Consider the following 21215-nt stretch of genomic DNA (forward strand, 5'->3'; position numbering starts at 1 on the left):
TGAGGTTTACCTTGTTTTAACTGAGAACACAGGTGCTGGTCTGCTGTTCAGCGCTCCTGCGTGGCTCAGTCATGTGGACTGGATGGAAAGCAGAGGTCAGGGTCAGAATCTCTGTTCTTCCTGTCAGCCAGAGCATAGGTGTGTGGCAGTGGCTGAAAAACCAAACAGTTTACAAGATGTATGGGGTGAATCACGAAAATCTGTCAAGAACATGTCAAGGTTACATTTCAACCCAAAATCTGAAAAAAGGACATTTTATTTTGATCATTAAGATTTTGTGTACTGTTGAATTATTTTTTAGTTGTTTTATTCTTTTTTATTGATTGCTTTTGTTATGGCAATTTGTATTTTATTATTTTTTATAAACTAATATCAGTGCCTACTTTTTATATTTAAAAAAAAAACTTTACAATATATATATATATATATATATATATATATATATATATATATATATATATATATATATATATATATATATATATATATATAAAATTATTATTATTTTGTTATTGTGTTATTGTGTTTTTGTATTTTATTGTAACATTTTATATTATTATTGTTTTTGCTGTATTTTTCGTTTAAATAAATGTATTCTTGGCGAGCATAAGAGACTTCTTTCAAGAATGTTTTTAAGTTTTACCGAAGCCAGACTTGTTTACAATGTTTTCTTTAGAATATGTAAAATATTCTGCTGTTTTAGAAAAATATATTTTTATATTATTTCAATAATATTTTAATGTTCAAACATTTAAACATTTGGAATGTTTTTTATTTATTTTATAAAAAAAAAAAGATTATCTTTTTTTTAAATTATCTTTCAAATGTGCATTACTGTTAGACTAAGCTCAAATGACAGAGAGAAAAGAGTATTGAAACTGAAAATTTTTGCAGTTTTGTTTGTAAAGCTAGTGATGCATAAACCACACTTCAGCTTTAATGAAAGATTGATTTCAGCTGTTCTCATTGAGGCAATGCAGAATTGTTTTAAATTGATCTTGTGACCAACTAAGTGTCTGTCTGCATCCACAGCACTGAATAAACGGTGCGTCGTAAAATCAGCAGAAAGAGAGCAGGGCCTCACAGTCTGTGTAAATGACAAATAATGGCCTTCCAGACTGTCTGCATAAACAAACTGCAAGCCCTTATTCAGAGTCAAGAGCAGCCTGTGACTCTAAAAGGTTCGTGCCATTCGCTCTGTGCCAACACATTGATATCGGTGGGCCTGCAGAGGGGTAAAACACAGGGAAAGTGTGGATGTTTGCTCCTGATAACCAGCTGCTGTCGAGGAGCGTCTAACACCTGTGTGTCAGTTTGCCCTAAGACTGCTTTCCAGATCTATTACACAATCCACTGTAAGCAAAACAAGCCAGTGGCAACTTTCTTCTTGAGTCATTACCCACAATACTGTCATTAATTATACGTCAGGAGTGAAGAACAATCAAAACAAAGTTGAGAAAATATTACACTTAGAAAAGGGCACATCGCACGTCACAACATTTACTTATGGATCAGTGTTCAAATATTAGCCAGGTACAATCATGGAACATTTAACGATCAAATACGCAATATGACACAGTAAGATGATTGCCATAGGGATTTTATAAAATGCAAATGCAAATTCAAAAGTTAAATTAATTATTACAATCAAGTTGTTTACGATTTACTAAGCAAGTGATTTGGCACATTAATTTTTATTTTTTTAATTACATAGATTAAAAACTATCTGGTGTGTAATTAATATCTATATAATTAATATATATATATATAAAAAAATATTTTTTTTTACATATACTGAAACTTTTATGCTCATCAAGGCTTCATTTATTTGACCAAAAACTGTAATATTTTGTAATATTTTTACAATTTTAAATAACTGATTTTTATTTAAATACATTTTAAGATGTAATTAATTTCTGAATCTTTTAGTATCATTACATGATCCTTCAGAAATGATTATAATATGCTGATTTGCTTCTTAATACATAATTATTTGAAACTGAAATCGTCTTTATTGTCACTTTTGATCAATTTAATGCATCCTTGCTAAATAAGAGAATTAATTTTAATATTCTTATAAAGAATCCTACTGACCCCAAACTTTTGAACAGATGTGTATCTTTATAAATATGCATGACTAACTGCTATTATGATAAAGCAAAATCATTATAAGCAGTGTCAATATAAAGTAAGATGATTTATGGATACAAGAGTTTGAGAAATGAATAACCAAACATCAGTATTAGTTAGCGAAGCAACTTATGCAAGTTACGGTAACGTCTTCCTGAACTGGAGGCCCCGATCATCATATTCCTTGTTAATATAAACCTAAAGTTTAACATACTGCATATGAAGATCTTCTATAATCCGGTTACAATAGTCACATTGTAAGAAGCACAAACAAATTATGTTGCACTGACAGTGGAAAAGACATGGACCGTGAAGTGCTCTTAGAAGAAACAAGTGCCCTTTAAAGGTATTAAAGATATGTGAGCATGTGCCAGACATTATGAGGAGAACAGAAAAACATTTATGATTCCATCACCATAAAACTAATCTATCTCTTCTCTCTTTCTTCTCTTTGTGGTTGCTATGAGCACAGGTTCAGTGCTTGTAAACAGTGGTCTACCGAAGGCAACGATTATTCCAATTGATTTGAATGATACAAATAATAGTTTGGCAGACTAATTGGGGAAGATTTTAGCATTTTTGAGGTCAGAATCTCAAATCTTTTAGTGGCATCAAACGTTCGAATTTCAATTTTAATGGAATGGCAAACATGGGAGCAGATATGTGAAATTTGGCATTACATCACTTGCTCACCAATGGATCCTCTGCAGTGAATAGGTAGCTGATAAAAACATCCCAATAATCCACAAGTAATCCACACAGCTCCAGTCCACCAAAAATCCACCAACATGTTAGTTTAGAACAGTTCTGGACTGTTTCCAGCTGTAAAAGGTGATTGATCTGTGCATATTTCTCTCCTGATTCAGACAAGATGACTTTATCACTAGAGATGCAATATCACGGATTATGATCTTGTATTTTAGCTAGAAGCAACAGCGTCTTCATGATGTATTAGTTGATTAAAAACATGCAATCGTGTGGATTACTGTAAAGTTTTTATCAGCTGTTTGGATTCTCTTTGTGATGGCACCCATTCACTGCAGAGGATCCATTGGTGAGCAAGTGATATTCCTTATAGTCTATAGTATTATATTATAGTAAATATAGTTTATATCATTAGATCTGACACATTAACTGTAAGCAGTGTTACCCAAGAGTTTAGTTTACTATAAGCATGCCCTCTATGTGCAGAAAAAAACATTTCTAACAGTTTAGCCTAAATGCATGTTTATTCTCAAATTTTCCCTCCATTTTTTTACAAAATTGCAGTTATGCAAATTCTGATTAGATGTTATTTTGAAGTGAAAACCTAACTTTTAACTTTATAAGAGAATTATTTATGAGTGAAAGGCTCAAAATTCCATGTCCTTTCATTTTAAATGAGGGCTTAAAGCTAGAGAACTGGATTAGGAGCATATCCAACAAGCCACAGGCCTCACAAATGCACTCTTTGTTCTGACTGGAGGTTCGTTCTTCAGTTCGCTAATTGGATACAGTGATAATCATTACATAATGCCTTAGTGTACTGTGTAAATGTGTCCCGCTAAAAACTGTAATTGGATATGATGTTATTAAAGGCATTTTCGAGAAATCAGTCGAACTTGGACAATATGCATTACTTCACATGAGAACAATGAAACTGTAAATACTAATTATTGGTGTACAGATACAGTCAGTGAGGAGACACAGCCCAACCGCAGGGCACATCAGATCCTGCAGATGTAGTAAATTAAGAGAAATATCCAATAAAGACTTGGCTATTTTTATAAAAATCCAGATTTTTTGCCCTTTAAAATAAGCACTCAAGGTCTTCAGGATTACTTTGCAAGTGTGTTTGTGGTGGGTTGGAGCTAAACTCTGCAGGACATTGGCCCTCCAGAAGCAGGATTGAAAACTCCTGTATTAAGGGGATCCTCTCTGTAATTTCCAGTACTCTCAGAAAAAAATAAAATAAAAAAGAACATATGCTATATATATTTGGCGGTGTTGAGGAGCTTATCTTAAGACCTATGAGGAGCAGCAGGGGAGTGTCAGAAGGAGGAAGTGCGAGATAAAGAAAGGGAGCAATGAGTAAACGGAAGGGATGACATTCAGCCTACACTTCTATTTACTATTCCGGGCGAGTTCAACTCAGCACGAGCGCAGAAATGTGAGCCAGGTGATCAAGCAGACCAACTGCTGAAAGACTTGACTCATAGCAAGGGCAGCGCGATTAACCGTGGAAGTCAAAGGAGAGAAACGAACAGAAAAAGAAACAGCTTGAGAGAGAGGCCACAAACATACTATTAACGCAAGGGTCGCAGTACTCGAGGGGGCAGTAGAGGGCAATTCTCTGTGCTATCCAACCAAAAGTGGTACACTGTGTCCTAATTAGGTTTGGGGACAAAGAACCATTTTATATTTCTTAACAGCACTTCAGCCGATGCATACTAGTAAAATACTCAGAAAGGTTATCCAGCAACAACATTGTAACATGTAGTGAATCCATAGTGCAATCACTGAAGTAAGATTACTGAGCTACTGACTTGATCATAAGTAAGTTGTTACTAGTGAATCAAAAACATACAGCGTAACCTGTATAGTCCGATTCTCCAATTAATGACTCTATTGTGCCAGCTCTTTTAAGTGACTCAAACACATGCAGCATATTCAGTGTAGTCTGTTTCTAAAACAAATTACTCTTGATCGGTTCGTTTTAGTGAATCACATGCATACAGAACATCCTGTGTAGTCCGATTCTTGAATGAATGAAATGATTCTTTTTAGTGAATCAAAAACATACTGAGCATTTAAGAAAGAGTTATTTATGTGAACAGGTGAATACACTGCGATTCTAAACAATTCTAAAACAAATGAATCTTTTGATTCCATTCTTTTTGGTGAATTAAACACATACAGACTCAACTTTCTTCTAAACACAATTATGCAAATAAAAAGCACCCCTTGCAGGAACACATATGTGCTATGTATTTATCTAACTATATTTGTATGCTATGTACTTGCATATGTGAGTCTGCCTGTGAAAACCCAGCTTTTTTTGTGATTTAAAATTTTACATAAAACATCCTTCATAATAAGAACATTCTGTGAAAATGAAACCTTGATATCAAGCTCAATAAAGCTGAGTAAGGCCATGTCAAAGATTGAAATCATAGTGAAATTAATGGTTGAAATAAAACTTTGATGGTTTTCTCGTATTTAGATTTTGAGACTTCAGCCTGGATTTCACATAGAGGGTCACATATAATAACTGACTAAAATATACAGAAAAAGATCAAATTCCTCTGCAGAATTACAAATGTTTAAAAAATTGTAATATATAAAAAAAAAAAAATTCCCTCTTCAGGTATAAAACTAAAATGTATTGAAAGTCAATGATCCATAACTGAAAGATATGAAAGGTAGATGTCTACCAGGCACATAATAAACCTCTTAATGCACTTTTATCACACTGCTATCTGATAATGATGTACCCAGGATGGAGTTGGACCCGCTGTTCCACTCTCACTCTGGCTGAGGTCCAGTCCTGTGATAAGAAAACCAGTATGCACTTCCCTTTACTGTGCCTGTTAAGTCATTGCATGCTGCAGACAGGAAGTTGTGAAGTAGCCATGGAATTAAATGACCTCTGTAATACTTAAATCAGCACATACAGCCAGAATTATTCCATGAAATCTTCAGGAGTAGTCAGCACACCACCTTTCAAAATTTCAGGGTCATTATTTTATTTTGGGGAGAAATTAATACTTTACATGGATACGAAGTGACAGAAATACATAATAATGTTACAAAATATTATATTTCAAACAAATGCTATTTTTCTGAACTTTGCATTAAATGCATCATGGTTTACAAAAAAAGCATTAAACAGCAGAACTGTTTTCAACATTCTAACAATAAATAAGTATATTATAATGGTTTCTAAAGAGCACGTCACACTGAAAACTGGAGTAATGATGCTGAAAAATCAGCTTCGGAACACAAGAATAAATGTAATTTTTAAATATATTAAATAAAAAAAAACTGTTATTTAAATTTATAATGATATTTCACTATATTACTGTTTTTTTTATTCATTCTTGGTGAGCATAAGAGACTACTTTTCAAAAATATTACCAACCCCAAACATTTCAATGAATAAGATAATTTCACAGTAACCGAATCAGATTTAATTATCAAAATAGAACATGCACTTTGACCTTAATAAAATAATAATAATTGAAACTGATTACATTTATTGTTGTTTTGTATTTGCAAAAACAAACTGTCAAGGTCAACATGATGTAAATTCTCCGGAGCGATTTCAAGTAAATAATGTTGGTCATAATCCAGCTGCTGATGTAGGTATCCATTAAACACTTCAGCTGTACATAGTTTCCATTGCATATGACATATGGAAAACATTTCCAAGTTCTCTCATGTTGTCGGGGGACATTTGCTTATTGAAAGGCATATTATATACGAAATGTTTGAACCTTTCCATAAGACTCATAGCATGCTCACTAAAACAAAAAGCCCCGTCAAAAAGCCCCATCCATGCAGGGGATATATAATTCCCTCAGACTGTATCTGACAATAAGAGCCTTTCCAGGAGCCTGTTGTTGCCCGCTGGGGACATGTTGCCATTGGGACAATTGATGCTTTTTTGGAAAATCAAAAGAACAGGATATGCATGTCTAGATTCCATTGTTATTATGAAACCAGTGAGATCAACAACATCGCCTGCAGTTCCATTCGTCTCTCCCCCACAGTGCAGTTAACATGCACTGCTCTCTGACATTTAATACTAAATGTGAGAATGTTGGCTCAGTCTACACATAAAGCAGCCAATCACTACAAAAAGCTCATTGACAGGTCCTCCCAATGTAGTCTGAGTAATCGCTTTTCACTTTTAACTGAGACATAGTGGTGCTTACAATGCAATTAGTGACTGCTCACACTTAATGTGAGTGCATTGGTCAAACATGACCATTTAGTGAGTGTTTCTGTTTAGAAACGAAAACTATGGAAAAGTAGAAGAATGGAAAAAAAAATGGTTGTGTGTTTGATGATTTTTGGAAAACTAAGTTGAAGTGTATAGTTTTCACACATTTTGCATCACTAAAGAGAATTAAACAAATTAATTCACTTCAAATTTAAATTTTCATCACACCCTTGTTGTGTTCAATTAAAACAATGGTGCCACTGATACGTTGCAGATTTGAATCCGAACAGCACTGGCATGTCATGTGACCATTTGTGACACTAAAGAATCAGAAAGCCTTAGCAACTTCATAGCAACCACACACAACATCTCCGCATGGAATGCAAAAGTCAGGTTTATTTTAACTTATCATGTTAGACAATGGAATTTGTGATGAAAAACTACAATACCCCTGATTCTCTACAGAAGACTGCACCAATCACTGAGTATATATTACAATTTTTTTTTTTTAAATATGTAGTTTTGTACAAAACAATGAAATTATAAAAACTGTAGTTTTCTGGTTTTCTGGTTTTCTATTTCACCATTGTTTTTAATTTGATTGTCATTCGCCATGCTTCATGGAACTGTAGTTCTCTCCCTCAATTAAGCTGTTAAGTACAAAGACCATTGCCTTTTCCTCTGATTTTGGATAACTTCTTTAATACTCGAACCCATTACTTGACTTGGGAGTTGAGCGCGCCTTCTCCACTATAATTCTTCTCTGATTTTCACATACTTTTTGTAAATCACCTTGTAGCTGGTTATAACAATTTATAAAGCTTTAACAAAGGCATTTTTAAAAACGCTATACTTCTGGAACCAACACCACTGAAAAGTGGACAGGCAAGTTTTATATACACTATGTACTGTTTGGCTTTTAATGGATAGACAGTTATCTGATGTACTTCCTTACGAAAGGAAAATATATTTACCAATATATTTCTTAAAATATATTGTGATATATTGTAATATATTATTTTCCCTTTTTATTTTCTAATATTTTATATATTTGAATACATTTAATAATATATTGATGATACATATATTATATAATATATTGCAAAATATACAAATGATTGCCGCTTTCAATATATTGCAATATATTGGGAAAAAAATAATTATATATAAGAATATATGCCTAATAAATTACATGATATTTTCCAATATACTGCAATATATTTTTGTTTCATAAGGTCTAGGCAGCAGTACATTTCTCTGATCTTGCCAGTGATGGATCAAAATCTATTCGGCACTCCTATTTTATTATTTCCAGTACGTGGAGTATCCAAATATAGTGGTATTAAAACATAAAGCAATTTCCAAACAAGCTATTACTTCCACATTCTAAATAACAGAAGACATATTCAGGGCTGGCAACGTTCAAGAATGCATTTCATTATGCTTTTACAAATGTCACAAGACACAAGTGATCATGACCGCCTGCTAAACAGCCTACAGGCTGAAACAACCTCAGGGAGCATGGTTATGTAACGTGTCAAATGAAAACTGCACATTTTTCTATGGGTCAATTGGAGAAATGTCCTTTGCCTTTTATTCATGAAAGCTAGTATCACAATCACAGTTAACTGAATCATCCACGTTTATATTCAGGAACAATGTGGTACTGATTGACCTTCAGTCGCTCAAACGAAAGAGGTTCTTGTCTCGTAAACCTTTGGCTCAGGTTCATTATGTAATTCTTTAAGTGAGAGTTACACACAGGTGTAGAAGGAAAGTTGACAGTGATGCAGTGGATGTGTTTTTGCAGACGCTCATTTACATCTGGTGATTTCCCATTCAAAAGCACTGGCTCGATAACCTTCAGCAGTGAAAGCTGCATGAAAGACTAGGGAACATAAAATCCTACGCAAAACATTGTCTTTCGGCTCTCTCTGTATTAAATAATATAACCTTCACTGGTGAATAATGTAACACGGATTGCTTTACTGCAAAATTATCCATTAATACCAACTTAGCACAAAATCTGTATCTGAAGTGGCATATTATTTACTATACTAAAGTGCATTTACACTATTTAATGTTGCAGAGGCAGTATTAAATACATATACATAAACAAATGTCAGTGCAGAAATAAAGTTAATTCATTAGAATTTTAGTTCATTTTAAATAAAATAAAAAAAATACAAATTCAAATATTTTCTAGATACATTTAAATATGAAATTATGTACATCAAAAAAGAAATGAAAATGTAAAATTAATTTAATTAATTTAAAAAGTATTTATCTCAATACATTTAAAAAATAATAATAAGCTTGTCATGACAAAAATAAATTTTAAAGCTGCACTGATGCTGCATTTCTTTTACACAGAACCAAAGCAGCATCAGAGCTGCCACTTATATTAGGGGAGAGCTGCATATTTTATTAAGCTATACATATTTATACAGAATTTTGTGCCTTGAATAACACCAAAAGTGATGTGCCAAAATTAATTCTATTAGTGAAAAGGTCACCATCAAATAATAATGATTACGGTGGCACAATCCAGCCAGAGAGATGGCATCTTACACATCAAGCTGAAAGGAGTATGTCACGTCCCATCCCAACTCTTCTGTGCTGATCTAAGAGCAGTTTAGTTAAGGTAAACTCTGATCTTTTTTCTTATGCTGATAAAGAGTCGGTAAATCTGGTATGTGTCAGCTGCTGTCTATCGGCTGTCTGCAGTCTGAATTCTAGGGAGGAATGTGGCATGCCACTGTGGGAGCAATAAAGAAATGTGCATGGGAGTGAGACCGCTGCTCATGACTGCTGTTCATCAATCAGCTGCAGCTCTGAAAGGCTCCAGAAAGATTAAAAATGAAATGAAATGATGTGGCTTATTAATCTGATTCTGAGGTTCAGATGACTGGGATACAGATGAAACTTGTCTGTAAACAGAACATGAAGTACTTTTCACATAATAATCGCCTCATCAAGTTGCACATGAGTGGCAAGCAATCAACTCTTTATTTTTAGTACGATTTTCCGCAAAGAAATCTAAAGTCATTCAGAAACATCTGCTAAAATATAATCAAATATTACCAAACAGACTTTTTACATCTTAAAGCATACAGAAAATGTGGACAGTATACTGTAGTAGACACTAGACTGTTATGCTAATACTATATTCTGAACATACCTTTTATTTTTGTTGCATAAACAAGCAAAACTTGCAACTGGGGTATTTTGCACAACATAAGAGCACAAAAGTACTAGCATCAGACAAGCTTCTGATACAGAATCATGCAGTTTAGTACTGCTGCAGAAGGCTTTTGGGAAAAGCCACCTGGGAAAAGGATCTGCGCAAGAGACACGGAGCTTCGATTAAAGAGACCGGAGGAATATTTCTTCTTCCTCTCATTGTTCTTTGCTGTCATGCGACTTCGTGCCTCCAGGTACAAAGCTTGTCCAAACAACTGTCCAGTCTGGGTTATTTTCAACGTGGGTAAAAGTTATGAGACTTTTCTCACAACCTCATCTGATCTATTAAATTGCATGTGAACAACTATGAACATGCAATATTCTTTATGGCTTTTCTCAACACATACATGTTTCCTACAGTGATAAGACCAGCCTATTCGATATGGATAGTTTAAAATAACTATCAATTATAAATAATATCCATTATTATCCATAATAATTAATATGCAGTTTTACATAAACACATACATTGTTCTTTTGTTCTCACTGACATCATAAAAGTTAAATCAGTAAAAGGGAGACCAGGGCTAATTGTCATACTTTTTAATGATCATTTCACAGTTAGTTTTAAAGTTGTTTTTTGTATATGTAAGTATTGACATTGATTTTCAATATTATTGTTCAGAGACAAATGATAGCCTACAATTCACTGAACCTTGGCTAGATTAACCTTTTGTGCCAACATAATTACTGAGATGTGACCCTTCTGACGACTTCCTGGTCTCCCCTGCTTTAATGTGTATACGGGTTTTAAATCAGAAACGTTTAAAAGAGAATAAAATATGCAAATATGTTTTAAAACGGCAAATGTTTACTGTATAGACAGCGCACTAGATTTGGAGATGCAGTCAACACATCTACAAGACCTCGTAATATTTCTGAGAAAACACTTCCCTGCAATATTACGTAATTTGCCAATCTTAAGAGAATAGCCTAAAAGACAAACTCTTAAAATGTAAAAATAGCATATTTTATGATTTTGAAATTAACAAATATAACTATGCTATTTGAGTATATATATATATATATATATATATATATATATATATATATATATATATATATATATATATATATATATATATATATATATATATATATATATATATATAAAAAATATATATATATATATATATATATATATATATATAGCTATATATATATGTAATTTAAAGTTTTTTTCTACATGCGTACTTATAGAAGTATAATTAAACGCATGTAAATGTCAAATATGACATTTTGAGTATTTGAGAGCGGAAAACACACCGCAGAACTAGTACAGGTACGGCTATCTGACAGGTTCGCACAGTTTACATCACAATAAACAATTTTAAAAAAAAAATTCTTACCTGTCTATATGTCTTTTAGGGTGGGGGTCTGTCTTGCCTTCAGACAGAGAGATTTGAGTACACACTGATATTGCGAGACTTGTAGTGCTTCGCTCACTAGAGGTAAGTGTACTCAGTGTCCCTCTACTTTGTGGAATCGATAATGAAGACGACTGAAGTCACAGGGCTGCGAGTCTCCGCCTCCTGCGCTTCAGAGAAATACCTTTCATTTCCATAATGTCAACTCGCTTTCTTTGACGCCACCTAGTGGTTTGAGGTGGTATCTATTTATCTATCTATCTATCTATCTATCTATCTATCTATCTATCTATCTATCTATCTATCTATCTATCTATCTATCTATCTATCTATCTATCTATCTATCTATCTATCTATCTATCTATCTATCTATCCATCTTAAACTTTTTTATTTTTATTTTTTATATCCATGAAAAACTATATTCGTTTCACTTTTAAAATAACATAAAATATTTTGTTTAAATGTATTTTTCCAAAAACCAAAAACTTTCTACTCATTTCATTTGTAAAAATAGAGTTTGTTTACATTAAAATTACTGTTATAAGAAACGAGACGAATCGATTGAGAGAAACTTATTGGAACGAAAATCTTTTATTTTGTTGGGACTTGTATTTTGAAATGTTGCGAGAAGAGAACCGTCGAAGCGGCATATGCTATCCGCGGACTGGCATCTTTCAGAAGCTATGTCAAGGTTAACTAACAAGTGTCATTGTCTTTATTTACTTAGCTTGAGCTCCATGTGGAAATGTCACCAACAAGCCTCCAGACTGTCAACAATGAGAAGTGGACTTGAAGTGAGTGAGTTGTAAACAAACGTTTAGCATGAACTGAATTGTCAGTCTGCGTCGTGGCAGGTTATGATGAGACGTGTCTCTTATAATTGACTCTTACTTGTCTTAAAGTTAAATTATCTTTTGCTGTTTTTTTTTTATTAAAGACAACAAATCTATTATATAAGGTCTGAACCGAGTGGCTAGCTTTATTTTATTAGGTGCTTCTCATAAAACGTTGCATGTTAAACAGCTGTAGTTTAGCTCTTGCAATTAACGTTAGTTACATGATTCTGGACTTTTGCGCTGTACTGTAGTCCAATTTTGATGAACTTAATTAGTGATTTGTGTGATTTTAAGTCTGTTTTGTTTGTGACTCGTGTTTTAGTCAATATGTGGTGGCAGATTTAGAAGTATTTCTTCAGCACAGCCACAGTTAGTCACAAGGACCTATGGATGTGGAGGACATATACAGGTAACAAACACAGCTCTTTTGTGCCTTTTTAACATTTTAGTAAAAGCTTGAATATTTACATGAGACATTTATTACATTTTAGCTACACTAGAACAGGAAGTGATTAAGGAATATCGAAAGCATAGACATAGGAAAAGTGAAAGTGAACGCATGCTTTTACTTTCTTTACTTTCATTATTCCCTAAAGACTTTCTGTTCTACTGGGATTTCGTATTGACATCTACCTTATGATGAATCATTTGTATTTCTTAACTGTAAAAGTGTCTGCAAAATTAATACATGTAAACTTTTTAAATCAGGTCTCAAAATGTTTAAAAGTTTAAATTAACTTGTTTCAACCATATTAACCGCTATTTAAATATTTGCAAGAGGTTTGATTGGATTCTGAAGAGAAGGGAACTCCATTCAAGCACGCCGCTTGGAGAAGAAAAGGCACTTCAGTTCAGGTAAATAGTGTTTGCTTATTCTCAGTGTAAAATTTAATCACTGACAGAGCACAACATTTATTCATTTTAAAAGAATTGTGCAGTATGACATAGCAGTTGTGATTTACAATTATTTTGCTATGATTGGAATCTAGTATTTTCTTAACTTACACAGTGATTGTTTTGTATAGAGATCTAACAGAGACAGAATATGAGAGACTAGCAGATGAGACACTGGATGCATTGGCGGAGTATTTTGAAGACCTCACAGATGAGAGCTTCACTGGAATGGACTATGATGTTGTCTTCTCCGTATGTACTCATGCCCATGTTTTCACATCCTTGCATGTTAAATATCAGTGGTGCTTTTCCATCTTAACCCTGATGAAAAATCTGTTGTGCCTAAATGTCCAGTAGGGGTCATTGTTGGTCTGTGTTAGGCTGTTTGCAAGCCATTTTTTATTTGGATGAACCAGGATCTATAATTAGAAATAAATGTAGAGTAGAAACATTTGGAGGTGTAAATTGATTTCAAATATATTATATTATAGTTTTTATTCTTAGATTAATTGACATAGACCATTGCCATTACAGAAATAAATAAAAAATTATAGCTAACAAGATTTAAAATTGTGAAAAATTGCAATAATTATTTATTTAATTCAAAATATTTTTGGCATTATTTGGAGTTGCTTTTTTCCATCTTCTCTTAAAATGGCACACTTCACCTGTCATGTAATTTATTTATCTAAACTTGATATCCCCATCCTTTTTGTGGAACATTGCAGTTAAGTAATTGCTCTGTAGAGTGAAAAAGGAGTCCTAAAACCTTTGTAACGGTATCTTTTATCTTCTTTTATAGGAAAAGAGGTTTGTTTGAGTGTTATTGTTGTTAAGTGCTCTTGCACGACTTCTGTTAAGAGTTCACAGCAACAAAAAAAAAAAAAGCCATTTGTGCAGCAGCCTTTGTTGCAGCACCATACAGAGAAAATGCACGTCTCCTGCAGGATTTATGAAGGCTGTAAACACGCAGAGCTTTTAGCTTGTTATTGTAAGACTGGAGTAAGGCCACTTTCAGTTTTTTCACACACACACACACACACACACACACACACACACAAGCATAGATATGTATTTATTCATTAATTTATTTAGCAAATATCTTTCTGAAACCCAGTGAATGATTGAGTCCATGCACTCATTGTGATTGATTGGCAGATTGATTGGTCATTCACACCCCTTGCTCTCCTCTGGAAGGATAAATGTTAAAGCCTCAGACTGAAGCCCTCGTATGATTACATGAGTGTTCAATTTTTTTAACAGAATGGAGTGCTGACAGTGAAAGTGGGCTCTGACCATGGTACATACGTTATCAACAAACAGACACCCAACCGACAGATTTGGCTCTCCTCACCGACAAGGTTAAACACCAAGTTCTTAATGTTCATTTGTTATGCTTAACTGTTTAACCAGTTTTAAATAAAACCGTTAGAAGTCTCAATTTCAAATTCTTAAAGTGCCAGTATTATTCGTTGCCTTTAGAAATGCTATTTCTTGCATTAAATATTAACTGTGATATAATGAGTGCAATATGTTCGGTTTTCAGCTTGATCAGACATTTCTGAAATGTTTCCTTTCTCAGCGGGCCGAAACGCTACGATTGGACGGGGGAGCGATGGGTGTATGCTCATGACGGCGTGGCTTTACACAATCTGCTCTCCAAAGAGTTGTCAGTCATCTTCAAATCAAATATAGACCTGTCGCATCTCATCCATTCACGATGAGACCAATGTGAAGAACAGGCACTGTGATAGATCCTTTCCACACTCGTGACTCTCATGATCTTTTTGGTAAGACCATAAAACTGTAGCTAGTGCTCAAAAAGACCTTCTGAATTATACTATTGGAATGGTTTATGCCTCTTTTTGCATGCAGACCTACAAATTCAGCCAAGCTGACCTCGAATGAACTGTAGAGAAGATTTATTTATCTACATCAAACCTGTACACAATTATAAGCTTAAAATGCACTCAGAAGAGCAGAAAGTGCTCTTCTAATCCCTGTAAACCTGTACCTGGTTAGATTAAAACCAGATGAAACAGATCACATTTAATGGCTCTTAAACCAGCTGAATAAGACAAATGGACACAGATTGTGTTTATCTGCTCGCCTGGCCCTGGTTGAACTAGAGGCTGCTGGCTAGATGCAGGAAAAGAAGGGGATTATGACAGACAGATGGAGAAGTTTTGGCTCTAAAAGCCCTCTGCCAGAGCCTTTATTAAGTGTTATCTGTGAATAACGGCATCACATCTGATCATAGTCCTCAGAGCTTTACCGCCACCCTCAGATGATTAAAAAATATCAGCCCAATTTAGCATCAGCCCGCCCATACAAAGCTAACTCTGGTGATACATACTGTACAGTAGTTGATCATTACTCCCCAGACGCTCCTTCTTAATGTAATAGCCCATGTAACACAACATTAACTTGACACGCTGTCTATGCAGATGTTAAAATATGAGATTGATTGTACTGCGGTGATACTTTTGATGTCTTTATTCGGGTTGCATGCGCTGAAACAATGGCACATCTGCCGCCATGCTGATGTCTGATGTACTCGTTGTACTCATTGATGCATATGTAAATATAATATGTTAATAAATAAATTAGAATGTTGTTGTTTTTTTCATTGAGTACACATTGTGGTTTATGTTTAATTTTAGCAGCTTAATAATGATAATAATAAATTGTTATAAATTAATAAATTATGTAACATTAGAAATTATAAAATAGTATGCTTAATGTAATTTTAATTAGAGATGTTCCGATACCCTTTTTCTCTTCCCGATACCGATTCCGATACCTGGGCTCAGGGTATCGGCCGATACCGAGTACTGATCCGATACCTGGGTGTATATCTGTATATACAGCTGTATATACTACTAGCCCTGTGTAAATTGCTAGAATTTTTTTATGGTGTGCTTCAGACAGATCCCTCAATAAAACATGAACAAATACATGGTGAACTACTGTATTTATTACAGTATTTTTATTATCTAACATGAATTTGACAGTATTATTTATTTTCTTATGCAAAAAAGAACTTCAAATGCAGCCAAAAATCTAACACCGCAAACTAAAAAAGGTATTTAAGTTTTACAATATAACTGTATAAAAAAACTGCAACAAATAAGTCTAGGAATATAAAAAAAGATCTATTAATCAGATAATCTCTAACAAGTAAAAAACAAGCAACCATCTAGGCATAATTATTATTATTATAGAGATGTATTATTATTAGAGATGTTCCGATACCCTTTTTCTCTTCCCGATACCGATTCCGATACCTGGGCTCAGGGTATCGGCCGATACCGAGTACTGATCCGATACCTGGGTGTATATCTGTATATACAGCTGTATATACTACTAGCCCTGTGTAAATTGCTAGAATTTTTTTATGGTGTGCTTCAGACAGATCCCTCAATAAAACATGAACAAATACATGGTGAACTACTGTATTTATTACAGTATTTTTATTATCTAACATGAATTTGACAGTATTATTTATTTTCTTATGCAAAAAAGAACTTCAAATGCAGCCAAAAATCTAACACCGCAAACTAAAAAAGGTATTTAAGTTTTACAATATAACTGTATAAAAAAACTGCAACAAATAAGTCTAGGAATATAAAAAAAGATCTATTAATCAGATAATCTCTAACAAGTAAAAAACAAGCAACCATCTAGGCATAATTATTATTATTATAGAGATGTATTATTATTACTGTAGGCTACAACAGTAGCTTTATATATTGTCAATTTACTCATGTAAACCAAACATTTATTTTAATGGGCTGCCATGAAGATCTTTGAGTGTCTGTGTTTATGATATGACAGTATTCTCAAATGAAACGGTAAATTCTCATGAAGTGACGGTTTATGCGTTCGTGTCCTCATGACACACAGCAGAGACTACAAAACAGCGAGCTCTCGCGCATCTGTGCCAATCACCCACAGAGATGTAGATTTTGCGGGAGTAATATTTAAATAGTATTTTGCAGTTTAATATTCACAGACACTAGTATATATTCGGCTACTGTCTGGAGCCCTGCGTTTTGACTTACACGGAAGCGACTGAACGCAGTTGCCGGTACTGAATATACTCGAGAGTCTGTAACTACCGGTACTACAGTGACATACTGCTAACCACTGATCTATAATATAGAAGCAGCTTCACTGTCTTATGGCAGTTTAGAATGTGATGAGTGATCCAGTCATATATAGATAAGGGCTGCTAACGCGTTTTCATTTCTTCTTCGCTGCTCTAAACAGGGGTTGCTTGTGGCAACACAGCACAACTTCCTGTGTTTTCAATGCATTTTGAGCAGCGAAGAAGAACCGTGCAGCGGTTAGGCAAAGCTTGCGGTCATAACTAGGTCTTTTTTAAGAAAATGGTATCGGATCGGTATATGGGTTCATGTACTCGCCGATGCCGATGCCAGAATTTGTTGTGGTATCGGAGATATTTCCGATACTAGTATCGGAATCGGAACAACTCTAATTATTATTACTGTAGGCTACAACAGTAGCTTTATATATTGTCAATTTACTCATGTAAACCAAACATTTATTTTAATGGGCTGCCATGAAGATCTTTGAGTGTCTGTGTTTATGATATGACAGTATTCTCAAATGAAACGGTAAATTCTCATGAAGTGACGGTTTATGCGTTCGTGTCCTCATGACACACAGCAGAGACTACAAAACAGCGAGCTCTCGCGCATCTGTGCCAATCACCCACAGAGATGTAGATTTTGCGGGAGTAATATTTAAATAGTATTTTGCAGTTTAATATTCACAGACACTAGTATATATTCGGCTACTGTCTGGAGCCCTGCGTTTTGACTTACACGGAAGCGACTGAACGCAGTTGCCGGTACTGAATATACTCGAGAGTCTGTAACTACCGGTACTACAGTGACATACTGCTAACCACTGATCTATAATATAGAAGCAGCTTCACTGTCTTATGGCAGTTTAGAATGTGATGAGTGATCCAGTCATATATAGATAAGGGCTGCTAACGCGTTTTCATTTCTTCTTCGCTGCTCTAAACAGGGGTTGCTTGTGGCAACACAGCACAACTTCCTGTGTTTTCAATGCATTTTGAGCAGCGAAGAAGAACCGTGCAGCGGTTAGGCAAAGCTTGCGGTCATAACTAGGTCTTTTTTAAGAAAATGGTATCGGATCGGTATATGGGTTCATGTACTCGCCGATGCCGATGCCAGAATTTGTTGTGGTATCGGAGATATTTCCGATACTAGTATCGGAATCGGAACAACTCTAATTATTATTACTGTAGGCTACAACAGTAGCTTTATATATTGTCAATTTACTCATGTAAACCAAACATTTATTTTAATGGGCTGCCATGAAGATCTTTGAGTGTCTGTGTTTATGATATGACAGTATTCTCAAATGAAACGGTAAATTCTCATGAAGTGACGGTTTATGCGTTCGTGTCCTCATGACACACAGCAGAGACTACAAAACAGCGAGCTCTCGCGCATCTGTGCCAATCACCCACAGAGATGTAGATTTTGCGGGAGTAATATTTAAATAGTATTTTGCAGTTTAATATTCACAGACACTAGTATATATTCGGCTACTGTCTGGAGCCCTGCGTTTTGACTTACACGGAAGCGACTGAACGCAGTTGCCGGTACTGAATATACTCGAGAGTCTGTAACTACCGGTACTACAGTGACATACTGCTAACCACTGATCTATAATATAGAAGCAGCTTCACTGTCTTATGGCAGTTTAGAATGTGATGAGTGATCCAGTCATATATAGATAAGGGCTGCTAACGCGTTTTCATTTCTTCTTCGCTGCTCTAAACAGGGGTTGCTTGTGGCAACACAGCACAACTTCCTGTGTTTTCAATGCATTTTGAGCAGCGAAGAAGAACCGTGCAGCGGTTAGGCAAAGCTTGCGGTCATAACTAGGTCTTTTTTAAGAAAATGGTATCGGATCGGTATATGGGTTCATGTACTCGCCGATGCCGATGCCAGAATTTGTTGTGGTATCGGAGATATTTCCGATACTAGTATCGGAATCGGAACAACTCTAATTTTAATACATAAGTCATAAATCAAAATAATACATCTTAATATTATGCTACTGCAAATAATATATTTAATGCTTGTATAGTTATATTGATAATAATAAGAACTAAAACATTACTACTTATATTAACATTATTAAATATTTATAGTATTAGTAGTGTACGTTATTAGTATTTGTTTTTTATTTAGATTTATGAAGTTTAATTTAAGGTTTCTACTTAAGTATAATATTTAATAATTTATAATGTTACAATATTTCATTAAATATGTATTATTATTATTATTAATAATAATTGTAATATATAATCATAAATAAATGTGAAAGTAAATTGTCACTTTTTTGCAAGAAAATGTTTTAAGATTTATTAATTTAAGTTTTGTACATGAGTATAATATCTCATAATTTATAATGTTACAATATTACATAAAGTATAATAATAATAGTAGTATCATACGTGCTGGAATAATAATACATACAGTATACACATTATTTACTGATTGATTGATTATTTATTTATTTGCAAGAAAATGTTTTGGGCCAGTATTTTCAGCTGCAAGTTTAATTTCAGAAGGTGTTTGAGAATCAAAGGGAGTCTGTGTTAAGGGCTGCTCATGTGTTGGAAATGCTACGGATTTCAGTGTTACACATTGATATTAAGATTTGAGACCAATTACTTGAAGATGGGTCTCTGATAGTAATTGCACCAGCTGCTTTTAAATCTTTGTGAAAACTGTAACCCTCTGTCTTTGAGCTAAAGGGTCCTTTAAGATGCCAGATTGTCCCCAATACTAATGGCACCTAATTATGATACAAGCATCTATTCAATCAGCGCTCATGGTCGATGATAAACGCTTTGAGCATCTTTTCTCTCTTTGGCCAGACATGAATATGCAAATGTCTATTATACAGCTCGACTCGCAGGCCCAAAAATAGCATGAAGTTTCCATGGGAACTTGGATTTATCACTGAACTCTGATGTCAATTGAGTCGTTTTGCTTCAGACAAGCCAAGGAAGTCTGAAAGATTCTACGAGCTCATGCATGCTCTGCTGTCATCTCGCCCTTGTGCTTGGACAGACATCAGACATCGCCCTCAGCAGAGCGTTTCTCAGAAGAATGCCATCTAATGTAAAGATTCAGGAATACCATGAAAACATCGAGCTAAATATGCAACGCGGCCTGGGAAAATGAACTCAATTATGTGAAGCAACAAAACAACACTTGTCTGATGATGCAATAATGATATTTTTGAACTGAAGATTAATGTTGCAAAGAAGAAAAAGGAACTGTTCATTAAATCAGGTGAGTCTTGTCCTTTCTTGTTATTTTACTCCGTTAACACCAGTGCCATGAATCAAACAAAAGGCCAGATGCACTTCAGGTGACTCAACTTTACTGTGAAGAGATCATGTGGCCTGTTTGGAATTAATTCCACGTTAAAAGAAACTGCTTAATTGGAATTTGTTGCCTGTTAATTAGCACAAGCTGTTTGAACTTCAGCTAAAAAAAAACTGTAAACCTCATTTCTTTGTTGTTGTAACCCATGACTATGCAAAATTATCAAAGGGATTTCTACATTATCCAAATGCTACTGTGGTCTGCTTATGCGTGTTCTCAAAAAGAAGAAAAAAGATCATTTTGACTTGTGATTGCAATGTTATATATTATCTTTTATTTCTCACAGTTGTGACTTAATATCACAATACATCACCTTTTGAGAGTCTCACTTAAGATATAGTCAAAATGATAGGA

The 21215-nt window shown here is 34.4% G+C and overlaps 2 protein-coding genes across 2 annotated transcripts in view; one reads left to right on the plus strand and one right to left on the minus strand.

Moving 5' to 3' along the window:
• The window catches only part of LOC113107154 (phosphatidylinositol 4-phosphate 5-kinase type-1 beta-like), a 38599-nt gene extending 26811 nt beyond the window's left edge, over window positions 1–11788 (minus strand). Inside the window, exons 1-2 of the mRNA XM_026269445.1 lie at window positions 11647–11788; window positions 11–152 (exon numbers count right to left, since the gene is read on the minus strand). The gene's annotated coding sequence lies outside the window, so the exon portion shown is untranslated. The remainder of the gene's footprint in view (window positions 1–10; window positions 153–11646) is intronic.
• A 497-nt stretch (window positions 11789–12285) lies between these two features.
• On the plus strand, window positions 12286–16028 carry LOC113107155 (frataxin, mitochondrial-like). The gene is made up of 6 exons (XM_026269446.1): window positions 12286–12459; window positions 12824–12910; window positions 13280–13356; window positions 13527–13647; window positions 14659–14756; window positions 14978–16028. The coding sequence occupies exons 1-6, from the start codon at window positions 12316–12318 to the stop codon at window positions 15117–15119; spliced, it is 669 nt and encodes a 222-aa protein (XP_026125231.1). The 5' UTR covers window positions 12286–12315; the 3' UTR covers window positions 15120–16028.
• The last annotated feature ends 5187 nt before the right edge of the window (window positions 16029–21215 follow it).

Source organism: Carassius auratus, chromosome 8 (genome assembly GCF_003368295.1).
Source record: "Carassius auratus strain Wakin chromosome 8, ASM336829v1, whole genome shotgun sequence".
Lineage (NCBI taxonomy): Eukaryota > Metazoa > Chordata > Actinopteri > Cypriniformes > Cyprinidae > Carassius > Carassius auratus.